General features: G+C 33.5%; 1 protein-coding gene across 2 annotated transcripts; it reads left to right on the top strand.

Moving 5' to 3' along the window:
• The first annotated feature begins 7,875 nt into the window (after positions 1–7,875).
• LOC149537062 (putative histone H2A variant 3) lies at positions 7,876–11,979 on the top strand. 2 transcript variants are annotated; one of them, XM_089806989.1, is made up of 3 exons: positions 7,876–8,008; positions 8,178–8,425; positions 11,284–11,979. In XM_089806989.1, the coding sequence occupies exons 2-3, from the start codon at positions 8,276–8,278 to the stop codon at positions 11,581–11,583; spliced, it is 450 nt and encodes a 149-aa protein (XP_089663115.1). In that variant the 5' UTR covers positions 7,876–8,008; positions 8,178–8,275; the 3' UTR covers positions 11,584–11,979. The 2 variants fall into 2 exon arrangements, with proteins under 2 accessions (XP_089663115.1, XP_089663114.1); XM_089806988.1 differs by having other exon boundaries at positions 7,876–8,012.
• Positions 11,980–13,453: the final 1,474 nt, after the last annotated feature.

The raw sequence follows: 13,453 nt of genomic DNA, 5'->3' as shown, positions 1-13,453 counted from the left end.
ATTTTTTTTGGATTCATCTCCTATCTTATTTTGGTATGTCTCATATTCATATCTCATCCATGAAATTGGTGTCGATTCATTAATATCCTCAATTTACATTTCAGAAAATTTTCGTAAATCTCCACAATCTTCACACTGATTTTTGATGCATTACACTTTGAACTCATCTAAATCTTCTAATTTATCACATAATATGGACTTCACAAATTGTGTTGTATTACTAGGGATGACCAAATTAGGATCAAGTACTACCATAACTTTTTTATATGATTGCAAGTGTAGACCAAATTCAACATGATTTTGACAACAACAAGTTTCACGCATCTTATTTATGTGTATAAAGGAAGGACACAAACTCTCAAACATTCTCTGACATATTTTGACATTTAAAAATTCTTGCTTGAATGTTTGAAACAATTCACTTTGAGTTATATCTATGAAATGTTTTGGATGTTCAATTTTGCCCCCTTTCTCTTGATCTTTAACCTGCATAGTATCATGTCTGTTGGAAGAAACATGAGAATGTGTGGTCCAAAATTCAATAACTTGTCTTTTCACATCTTCAAAAAATTTGTCTTTTCGAGGAACTCTACAAATATTCACCCAGTTATTCTTAATATTATCATCTAGCATATTTCTCCTCTTGATGTATCTCTAAATAGTTCTTCTAGATATATGTAGTACATTATAAATTGCACGTACCTATTTTCTATGTGTCAATTTTCTACTAGATATAGTAGTCATCAATGCTCTACATGCATTACTCAAATCACCTCCTCAAGTTGTGTTGACAATTTTGTTATAAGCATTTTGCAAGTTTTCAACTATTATTTTATTAATATTATGTGCATGGTTTTTCCTATTATCAACACCCAAAAACTCCAAAATAGATCTCATATCTTTTCTCCTAAATAACTTGACAAATAATTATGCCTGTCCAAATATACTTTTATCTTTGAAATATTCATCCCACATGTTTTGACAATGCTTTCTCATAGTGTTATCATTTATCATATCTTTAGATGGAATTTGGTTAAAAAGTAGTTCCTCATCCAAATCCATCAAATTTGTTATGCCTTCTAATTTGTTTCTATCAGTAGAACTACCAATTTCTTCATCTTCATTATTTTCATTCTCTTCATGAATCTCATCTTGTTCACGAATTTTAGTAGGTTGGTTTTGGTTATGTTTTGTATGACCTTTCATTTTGTCATCTCTTTTCCTATCATATTTCCTTGATCTTTTCCTTTTACTACCCATTGAATACTTTAATCTATAGAAACAAAAAAAAAAAAAATTAGATTTTGAACACTAAATACTAGCTAATGCTTCAATTTAGAATACATAAAAATAAAAATAAGTCGACAGGAAAAAAACACCTTAAAAATATTTGATCCATTGCAATTCTGACTAAATCCGCAAAATAGTTGCTGAAAATGGCTTCAAAAATCATTATCTTTCGAAAATGCTCTCCTATTTTTTGTTGTTTTCTATATTTATTAAAAAAAAGAAAACACAAATCTTATTTTATACATTAAAAATCCTAACTAACCTTTAGCGGTTTGTTGGGCTGACATGTGTTTTGGCTGAAACACTTTCAGTCGAAAGTGTTTTGGCCATAACTATCTATGTGGCATCCTAGGTGGCAGCCACACAAGCAAAATTAAGAACTTCTACAAACATCTCACTTTGAAGGCCAATTTGACCTACTAAATTAAAAAAAAATTATAAAACTAAAATTATACTTTTGTAGGTCTTGGAGTCAAGATTATGACCATATAATTTATTTTTTATTTTGATTTTTGGATAATATGTTATAATTTGAAAATATTACAAGTAGGTATTTTAAGATTCAGGAAGATGTCTATTCAAAAATAGGAAAAAAATAGTAAATCATGTTCAAAAATTATTATTTTTTAATTTTGCACTAGAGGAGAGAGTCTTCTTCAAGAATATGTAATTTGTTTTAAAATATATATAGACTTGATGGAAAAAGTTTGACGGGAGAAAAAAACTGTTAATTTTTTATAACTTTGACTTTGACCAATTATAACTTGAAAAATATTAGTAGAATTTCAATTTTTCTTTTTTGGTGCACTAGGTATACATGTCAACTCTAACATATTCCATAATTAGACCAAAATATGAACATTTTCATTTTATTTTTTACGGGAAAAAATCTCTATATTTTCAACATTTTTAAAAAATTAAAAAATAGACTTTAAAAATTCAAAAATAAATAAAATTTTCACTAAATTTTTTTTCAAAAAATTATAGACATAAAATTCATCGAATTTTACACATTTCATTAGTCTACATCATCTTCAAATTCTAAACACAAATGCCACTTTTATGTCGTTAAAGTTGAAGAGTTTAAATTTTGATATCACTTTTTCTTTATAAAAGGTGACACAGGTTTGTGCTTTTACCCGATATGCAAATCATCTAGTACTTAGGGTACATCATTGATCATGAGGGTGTTCATGTGGACCATACAAAGATATAAATAATCAGAGATTGGCCACCTCCTCAAAATTTCACAGAACTTCGCAACTTCTTGGGTCTATCCAATTTTTATCACAACTTTGTATTTGGTTTTTCACATTTAGCATGGCCTCTTAATCAATCACTCAAAGGTGAAACACAAGCAAAATTTCAGTAGACAAAGGAAAAATAAAAAGCATTTGAGGATTTGAAACTCAAACTATGTTTAGCCCCAGTTTTGGTTCTTCCAGATTTGCAACACTCATTTGAAATAGAAACAGATGCATTAGATTGTGCTCTTGGTGTTGCAATCATGCAAAATGGGCATCTTGTTGCATATCATAGTAAGACATTTTCTGAAATAGTTTGCAGGTACCCCACCTATGACAAGGAGTTGTATGCCATTGTTCAGGCTTGTAAACAGTGGAAGCACTATATTTTGGGAAAAGAAACTGTGATACATATAGATCATAAACCTTTGCAATTCCTACAAACACAGAGGAAGTTGCAGAATGATAGGCATCAACGATGCTCAGCTTATTGGCAACAATTTCACCTCAACATTCGTCATAAAAAGGGAAGCACTAATAAGGTAGAAGATTGTTTGAGTAGGCCCCCAATCATCGGTTTGACAATGGTGTTGGATTCATGTGGCCACCAAACAGAAACTTGGGCTCAACTATATGGTAAGGATCTTGATTTTTGTAAAATTTACAATGTAGCCTTAGAAGGGAAGAATGTTCCTGGCTTTTATATATAGGATGGATTACTTCGTTATATTGGCCACATATGTGTCCCCAATGAAGAAAGAAAGAAATTGATATGGGAAGCACACCATAGCCAGGTGGCAGGACATTTTGGTATTGGTGAGACTATTGCAATTCTTCAAAACTATTTCTATTGGCCAAAAATGAAATATGATATCATTTCATATATAAAATCTTGTGTTTCTTGTGCAATTGCAAAGCAGGCTACAAATCATAAATTGGGCCTCTATCTACCATTACCTATTCCTAAGAGACCATGGCATTCTATTTCAATTGAGTTTATGTCTAGGCTTCCAAGTAGCAGAAGGGGAAATGACTGTATATATGTGATAGTAGATAGATTTTCTAAGATGGCTATCATGATGGCTTGTAAAAAAGTGATTTTAGCAAAGGAGATCGCTAAGCTATTTTTTGAACATGTTTGGGTTCATTTTGGGTTGCCAAAAAGCATTATTTCAAACAGGGATAGTAGGTTCCTCAACAATTTTTGGTCTTCATTATGGACTAGAATAGACACCAAGTTGACAAAGTATACCGCATTCCATCCTCAAACAGATGGCCAAATAGAGGTAGTCAATGATTATCCACATCCTTCGATTGTACCACTCCAAACATCCACATACATGGGATGAAAGCTTGCCTTATGTCCAGCATAGCTACAACCATGCACTTCACACTACTATAGGACATAGTCCATTTGACGTTTGTCTTGGGTATCAACCATTGGCACCCATAGATGTAGCACTATCCATCTTGCAATCTAGTCAGCTACTCAATACTGAAAAGGAGGTAGATAAAGCAGACAAATTTATTAAGAAGATCAAACAGTTATAGCAACAAGTTCATGATATTTTAGAATAGAGCAACAAGAAGTATAAGGAAAGACATGATCAACATAGAACTCCCCATCATTTCCAGGTTGGTGACAAGGTATGGCTACATCTTCAAAAGGAGTGCCTCCAAGGACCTTATCAAAAGCTTTGTCCTATTTGGTATGGGCCATATACCATTAAGAAACAAGTTGGTGAGAATGCTTTTGAACTTGATCTACCATAGTTTTTGGGAATACATCTAGTTTTAATGTGGAACTATTGTGACCCTATTTTCCTCCATTATCGGACATCTCTCAAGCTGTTGAACATATTCATGTTACTGAATTGAATCCATCCATTACTATGCCATTACAGTGTGATCATGTCACTAAAGTCATGCTGAAATCTTTGAGAAATCAAAAAATTTTGATATATAGGGTGGTTCGAGTTGGTCAATTCTCTCATCAAGGCAAATGGTTAACCAAGGAATAGGTTGTAGCACAATTCCCTCATTTATTGTAGAAGATTGATGCAATGCGACCCATTTCCTCTTAAGGGGGGAGGTATGATCTAGATTATATAGAAGATCTAATATTTTTTAAAGTATTTTTCATTTTTTTTTTATAGTTTTCTATATCTTTTTGTTTGGCCTTTTTGGAGGTCTTCTACTCAAAATTTCAAGCTGAAACTATAATCAATCCCTAAAACTAGGCAATCATAGGCTCTCTATTTAAGGGACTGGAGTAGATTTTAAGTTCTTCTTTTCAACGGCGTAAGCGATTTTGAATTCTGAGCTATAGGTCAAAAGTTATGACCCCAACAAGTTGGGGTAATTAGACACCTAGTTTTGAATAGTTTAGTTTGATTTTAGCCACATAAACATTTCAAAGTCATGGTTATGGTGGTTGTTGATATTCCATTATTATATGTATTCTTTCAATCTCAATGAATAAGATGGCTTTTGGTTTGCATACAACTCTTTCGAGTTTTTGTAAGAATCTATAGAATTTGAACATTGATATCGCAAGTAAACAATTCACCAAATATCATGTTTGTAGCCCACTTCATCAATTTAGATCAAAGATGGCCAAGGGGTGCACCTAGCACACCTTGTTAGGGTGTGTAGGTATGCACCTTTTTATGCCTTAGTGCAAAAATTTAGTTTTCCCAGCTTCATGACCTCAGACGACATTGACTGATCAAACCTAAACCTTAACATCATAAGACTCGCTCCTTGAGGCACCTCTAAAGATACCTTGTTTCGAGGAACGAGCTTCTGAGAGTTCAAAAAAAGAAGGGGGTAGGTCCCCATTTTCAAAGTTGAAAATGGGAAATTTTTTGTAAAACCATAACGTTACTATTATCACTTTCCCTTGCTTAATCACTTCCACCACTTTGATTTAATCTCCTTTCCATTCTATTTTATCCACTCCCTTGAGTTAATTATTAAGGATGTTAGGGGATGTATGAACAAACACAAGAAATTTTTTTATTTTGCACCAAGGCCTTTAGCTTCATCTGTATAACTTCCATCGGGCCCTTTTTCCTTTAAGATCATCTTTGTTTAAGGTGTCCCTATATCCCCATCCCCTCTCCAAGGTGCAACTATTGACTAGATAGGGAAGAAGAAGACCCTACAATTTTCTAAAACCCTTCATCATCCCCTATGTGATTCCCTTGTGTTTGAGTCCCCTTAGAGAACCAATAAAAAGAGAAAAAAGGCTCTTGTGGACCACTCTAAGCTTAATACCCTTTAGAAACCCTAAACTAAGCCCAAAGTACATGTGTTGGATTCTAAATGGAGGCTAGAGAAACCCCCCATTGATCTAATAGGATTGTGGCTAAATTGATAAGGAAGGAGATGGTGTAGTAAGAGACAATGTTGTTGTGGAGGATAAGGACTTGATTAATTCTGAGGGTAATGAAAAGTCACTAACTAATAAAGATACCACCAATAATAGTACAATTTCTTTACATATCTCTGGGAGAATAGAGATGGATATCCTTGACCTTGCCACTAACAAACATGTGGAGGAAATTTAAAATATATCTAATATGATTACTAGGTCTCCATGTCTCATACCCTAGACGAAAGTAAACAAGTTTTATTAGTGGTAAATGCACTAAGGATGTTGGTAGTAAGAAGGTTGATATTGTATTTTGTGAGGGATATGTTGCTAATGTAGAGGAAATTATGAAAATAAAAAGGAACTAGATATTTTGGATAAAAGCTTCTCTAGGTTGGTCTATTTCACTCTAAAAGACATGCAATCTTCGGATACAACCTTGTGCCTTTTGCCACAAGACAAGGAGAACAATGAGAACATCAGTCGAGACATGACCAAGGCATTTTTCAAATTCCTTATGGATGATGTTGTCAAAGTCCAACGAAGACAGAGAATAATTAACAATGTGGTTGCTCATTACTAGGCTAGACATTTTTTGGTTTGGTGTTCCTGATATTCATACTCTTTATACTTCTAGGTTTTAGTTTCTTAGTTTTATTAGATTTTGGTGCATCCTCATGGATCTCTTGTGTGACACTTCATATAGTTTAATTAGTAATTTTTGGATTGATCTCTCTATGTTAGGCCCTTGGGATTTTGGCATATGTTTATTTACTTCTAGACTTATATGGATGCTTTATTATATTTACTTCATGGTTTATTGTCTAGCTAGGGTTAGAAGGGAGTGGGATGGGATGTTGTTAATGTTGTTTTCCATTAGCTCTTGGAAGGGATTTTTGATAATAAGGTGGGGAAAATATTGTTAGTATGTTGTCACTATGTTGATTATATGTAGTTGACGTTTCTTGTTATCTATGTCTTGTAATTTCTAATTTATGGCCTAGCCACTCTTGCTAGTTGTAATTAAGGAACAACCCCCTCATTTTTGTTGCTTTAATATCAAAATATTAGCATTAAATTCGATGCTAGATAGTGAGTGGTCCATTGCTATAGAGATCAATCATTGGTTAATGGAAGAACTCTCCCCTATAATTATATGACAATGAGTAATAAAAATAACTTGAATATTCAGCATATGCTATTTTCATGCTCTATTATAGTTTTTTTTTTAAAACTTGAATACTTTCTTTTCAACTCTTATATAAACGAATAACATATCTCTCCATATATATATAATCATTAAATTGAATCCATATCATCAATCGAATTGACTTAGATTGTAAGTTTGCTTAATAATACATTAGAATAAAAAGACTTATATAAATTATACTATCAATAGATTATTTATCAATTACTTATAAATACTTACTAATACATTTGAAGTTTTAACATTAATCAAATCTTTATGACATGAATACCATGCATTACCATATGAATATTTGCTAATAGTTACTAATTAGATGATTAAAAGCCATACATATAATTAATCATCAATACTCAACAAATTAATTTGGTCTTTAATATCAAGAGCGGTTGTCATGATTGTCTAAAAGACAAGAAGCCGACATATAAAATTGACCTCATTATTGCATATCACATTTGTTGAAACAAAAAAATCCATTTACCGTGTAACCAATTAATTCTCTAAAAGAAAAGAAGAATGTCACCAAATAAATAAATAAAAACATGTTTCATCAAGATGAAAATCATTAGAACATTTGTTATTGTGGTCAATCCAAATATTAACCCATTAGGTATAGAAGTGGTAAAGGGAGAAAAGCATAGGTTTTAAACCTAAGAAATTTGTGGTCACTCGGGGGAAGTGTACATCGAACTCCTTTTGAGCCCACTCTTGTTGGCCCCTCAAATTCTATAAATGCACTATCTAGATGCCATTATACACGTATGGGAAGCCTTAGCGAAGAGATATTCCTTAGCTGTTTAGTTTCTCTTTCCTGTCAAACAGAGGACCAGTTTTTGTTTTGTGCATACATCCATCAACTCCAAATCAGCCTGCTTCATCTCAGTTGCAGGCAAGGCAGGTACATTTAATAACCCTGTTTCTTTCTCTCTCACACACACATCTTTTTATCCTCTTTCTCTTCAATCATTGCCTCTGCATGTACAACAGATATTCTCTAGATGCCTAGATGTTTTTGATGCGTTTATCCATTAAAACTGAATACCCATTTGAACAATCTGTGCAGATTTATCACAGGATCTGTAAGAGAACATCTGAAGGAGCTCGCAAGGCTATAGATCTTAGAAACAAAAAGTTTTTTTATTGCTTTAAACAACGGACACAATGGTTGCAGGAAAAGGTGCCAAAGGCCTTCTCACAGCAAAACCTTCCACCGCTGCCCCTGCTTCTGCAAATAATGGTAACAAGTCAAATGGTAATGGAAAGGCTGATAAGAAGAAGCCCATCTCTCGTTCTTCTCGTGCAGGCCTCCAGGTTTCTACTTCTTTTCACTGCTTCTTGTTGCTGTTAGTATTGGGCCATTCATTAGTTGAAAGTAGATGCATGCTAAGGTTATTCATTCTTGTTTCAGGGATGCATCTGTTTTATAGCGTGTTGATGATTCTATGTTATCTGTAAGCCTTTCTTTGTTCATTAACTCCACCTGTGGGTCGTCCTTTCTCAAGGTATGATTAGTTCATGAAAATGCTTTTCATGGTGAAAAGGCTGTGGCTCTTTTCTTTCCAACCTCCCTATGCGTCATAAAGCAATTTCAGGCTTAGACCTGTCCTGTTTGCATGGAAAATTAGTCTGTAGCTAAGAGGTCCTCCTTGTTAACAATTTGTGCATTTACTCTGACTAAGCTGGGTAGAGGAAACCTCTTTTTCTTTATTGTGGCTTTCCTCATTTTTAATAAGTTTTCCCTCCCATAAAGATGTTCTCTTGCTGATTACGTTTCCTGTATGAATGTATTTCCTGCCACCCTGGTAAAAGTTGCTGCTTTATACAGATGAAGTTCCTTTTACATGATATATTCTTCTATGAATTGCTTCCTATTTTTCCCATGTAAAATTTCTCGGAAAGAAAGGTGATGACATATCCTTGACTTAAAAACTTCCAAATATGTCCAGATTTCTGTATCTCCTAATAAAAATGCATGGTGTTTCGTAAGCCTGTGTTGAAGAATTTACCCTGTTTTGTTCTATGCTGAATTTTGCTAATGTACATCGTTCTGTAAGCTTTATTTATTTGTTCCCTGTTGTTTTAAAGTATTTTCTTAATTTCTAATGTATTTCATGTCACTTTTGTGATTTTATGAAGGCTGAGATCTTTCAAAATTAGATCATTAAGAATTTCCTCTATATAGTTTTAACTTTCGATATATGTCATCATGCGTACTGAATTCTTATGGACTTCCTGATCATTAATTTAAGGAAAAGTTTAACAGAAGATCCCAATCTTTGTGCACAGCTAGGAAGAACAGCAATAGGTCCAATTTCCTAAAGTTATTTCTCATGTTGAAGTCAAGTGAGCTGTGTTGTTTTGTCTTTTTGTTCTTTTAACTGTGCTTGCCTTGATTGTTGCAACCACGGTTACCAATAAACTCCATAAAGAAACAAGGTTTGGGCCTTGGTAACTAGATTTATATATGATATATGTGAAATCCTGATTTCAATGACATCTCTATACCTCATATCTGAGGTATGGCTATATGAATGTCTCCACCTGTTGGGTCTAACCTGTGCTGTCACCTGTGTCAACAATTTAGAGGCTTTGGTCAACTTACAATATGTGGCTATCAATTTTATCCATCATTAGAAGGTATTTTAGCAAGATTTTTGTTGCGTTGTTCTTTGACTATGTTGAGAGGTATCCCATGCTGTAGTCTAAAGATATTATCATCTTGAATGGTAAATGACTTTATTATACTTTAAAGTTACAAAATGGATAGTCCTTGCACTCATTCAGCACAAGTAAACGGAAGACTTAAACAGTTATTAAGCGTGTTTGTGCTTTTCAGAAGCGATGGAGGACCATGCTTCTTAGATTAGTGTAGATTCTGGCTTTCAAAATAGGTTTGCACGAAAGTGTAGATTTCAATATCAACAATTACTGAGACCAAATCTTTTTTTCCCATGAATGAAATGTTTTCTGTATAATTGGTGCAATTTTGACCATTCTATACTTTAATAGTTGTGATGGTATTTGTTGATATAATGTTCAATTATTTTCATATAAAGTTGTTAGTATTGATCGTCAATACTATGTTCTTTTAAGGTACAACAGGACCAATGCAATATGACTTCACAGTTGCAGCTATAAATTTTTTGGGACATTTTTAAGACACCTCAGCAAAAAATATGCTGATGTGGCACCATGGACAGCTCAGCAAAAAGCATGTTGATGTGGCAACATAGACACTTCAACATGAAGGGGAAACCTTAATTATTAGTAGAGGACTTCCCAAATAAACTGATATAAAAATAAGAGTGATTTGAAATTGCCATATAAAATTTGAACTACTAGATCCTCTCCTATTGCATTAAAGTATTGAACCTTTGTTTTTCCCACTTTCAGATAGAATCTTGCTCAGCTCAGCAATCCTCGGTGTGCTGAAGAATGGTCTTGAAGTTTACGATGACCTAGAAAAGTTTTATGCATCTCAGGAGGCATAGTCTTTCTTGAAAAAATGAGTCTTCCATGATTCTGCATTTTGGTCGTTCTGATGCAGATGAAGCACACTACTTCCTCAATGGTTTGCCAATTTTAGTTTCCACAGTCTATTGTCTTCTGTAGGATCTTGACCTTTCTTCTTTGGCATACATGCACAGGCTATGGAAAGTATGTCTGCCCTGTGTATTTCACGGAATTATTTTTATGCACTAATGTTTTAAGAAATTATTCTGTTGGGTATGTACTTTTATCTAAATCTTAGTCGAAATTAAAATTTTCTGTAGCCTCCAAGGGGAAAAGTCCTTTTCTCCTGCCATCCTAATATGAATTTATATTGTAGCCTCATGGGGAAAGTCCTTTCCACATCTTTGGTTGAGCATGCATCCTTGGTTGAATTCCATTAAACAGGATATTTGTCATCTTTATCTATTAATAAATTTCCTTGCCTTCTTCCTAATACAGAATCCTGGAGTTTTCATCCATGCTGTGCATTTCCAAATTGTGTTACTGCATTCTCCATTAGATTTCTTTGTCAATATAAAACCCTTTTGGACCTGATGAATACTGAATGATGCTGTCTTTCAAATGGAAGAAATGGATTTGTTGGAAGCTCCAAATTTTAAGGATGTATGGAATTGTTGAGGCATTAAATGTGATTGCATTGTTTGTTTTTTGTGCAGTTTCCTGTGGGGCGTATCCACCGTGTGTTAAAATCAAGAGTTTCTGCAAATGGGAGGGTAGGGGCAACAGCAGCAGTATACTCGGCAGCCATATTGGAGTATCTCACTGCAGAAGTTCTGGAGTTGGCAGGGAATGCGAGCAAAGATCTGAAAGTGAAACGAATAACTCCAAGGCATCTTCAACTTGCAATCAGGGGAGATGAAGAGCTTGACACTTTGATTAAGGGAACCATAGCAGGTGGAGGTGTTATCCCTCATATTCACAAGTCACTTATTAACAAATCCACCAAGAAAGATTAGCTCTCTGTACATCGTCTAGTGTTTACTCCAGCATTTCATTATAAAACTTTAAACTACTTTAGGAGTGAATGGGATTGATACTTGCTATTTCAAATCCCCTGTTTTGTAATATGGCTTAGTGTGATTATAAATAAGTTATTGTCGCTTGATTGTACAATCTGTGTGACATTGTAAGACAATCTCGTTTCCTCAAGTTCAGGGGGTTTTGATGTATTAATTCAATTATCTCTTGAACTGTCAATTTAAATTGTCTAAGCGTAGTCCTCCAAAAGCCAATCTTTTTTCTGCTGGTCTGAGGCTTTTTGAATACCAAACATGCTTTTTCACGGACTTTGAATGGGATATGTGGATTGAACGAGATGAATAAGAATTGATATTACATGTTTCATTTTATGATATACGTTAGCATTGTAAATATCTTAAAAAGATAAAAGTTCAAATCTTCTATATTAAAAAAACTGTTTACATATAATAAATTTGAACTCTCTGGTTTTTGCAAAATTTCTACGTTCAGATCTCTATAAATCAAATCTATTTTTGAGATTAGTAAATTATAAATCTTTATTTGATAACAAAGTTATCAGTTAAACAATATTATCATTATTTTAAACGCTTTAATATTTATAAATTTAAATCTTTTAATGTTAAAATAAACTAAAATTATCCCCTGGCCCTTTTTTGTGAATTGTAATCTTAGTAAATTTTATTAATTGAAAAGGACTATTCATCAAAAATAAATAAACTAAAATTATCTATACACGAATTAAGCAATAGATGTATGAAACTGGAAACTCAAAGAAAAGAAAGGAGAGAAAACTGCCTTTTGCTGGCTGTAGATCCCCATGTCAGGATCTCTGTAAACAAAATTATTTTTGAATTGTGGACAGGAATTCAAATATTTACAGCTTTGTAAAGACAGCATTTTGTTGCCACTTGTATTTTCTTCCTTCCTTGACAGCATATTTATTGCTCATTTAGTTATATCCATTTTACATATTTTGAATAAAAATATACTCTATATGGAATCTCTATAGACCATTTTGTGAAAATCCTGCAGTGTTTGACATCTATTAATCAGTCTATTAAATAAAATCTGGGTGAGGCATTTGTCAAAGATCTTGGTGATTTACACAAGCTTGCTAATGGGATGGACTCTGAAATCCCCATCTTGCACACAACTAGAGGTAGATGAGAAAGTGTGCCAATTTTGTTTTGCATTTGCTCATAAACCTTTGAGGGAACGATTATTGATGTCCGTGACAAGGCATCTCCGTTCAAGCATGCAATACATTTTTATTGATAGAAATGGTTGACAATGAGTTTCATTTGGATGGAGATAGGTCTTAAAGAGTTTTGGAAGGGTTCTATGGAGGGAGTTTGGGTTCTATATTTTCGAAGAACAAGAGGTCCTGTGAATTTTTTTGAGGGGGCTACAAATTTAATTGGAATATTTTCCAAAAAGATAGAGCTCCTATTTTTAGATGTTTTATTTTGAGCGGGTGAAAATGGATGGAGAAAATTTTACCACTTGTCAGCTATTTTCTCATCTTTTTCCCACCAAAACAGTCCCCCCCAAACAATTTGGAAAGAAATAAAGTTCTATCTATTTAATCTTTCATAAGTTTTATTCATGGGACCACCAGCTTTCTCAAATGTAGGAGCTAAATTTTTTAAGGAGAATAGCATATAAGTTTTCATGGGAATGCTTCCTTTTAAATGTCTCTGAAAAATCTAGTGGCATAAGGAAACAGGTGCCCGTAGGACCCAACCTTACTAGTAAGAGCATTTTTAAATGAAAGATTTGAGGTTAGAATCTTAATTGATTTATGAAATATTTATTATATATATTTTTGATAGAATTGTTGGAAAT

Source organism: Cupressus sempervirens, chromosome 10, assembly GCF_028749045.1.
Source record: "Cupressus sempervirens isolate cs-2001-9-10 chromosome 10, ASM2874904v1, whole genome shotgun sequence".
NCBI classification, from domain to species: Eukaryota; Viridiplantae; Streptophyta; class Pinopsida; order Cupressales; family Cupressaceae; genus Cupressus; species Cupressus sempervirens.
The sequence above is the reverse complement of the archived record's forward strand: the minus strand, read 5'-3'. Positions and strand labels throughout refer to the sequence as shown.

What these genes read in the sequence shown, in the direction of transcription:
- LOC149537062 (XM_089806989.1), top strand. Translation starts at nt 8,276, where the DNA reads ATGGTTGCAGGAAAAGGTGCCAAAGGCCTTCTCACAGCAAAACCTTCC. An exon ending in CTTCTCGTGCAGGCCTCCAG is followed by an intron (nt 8,426 to 11,283) that starts GTTTCTACTTCT and finishes TTTTTTGTGCAG; the next exon opens with TTTCCTGTGGGGCGTATCCA.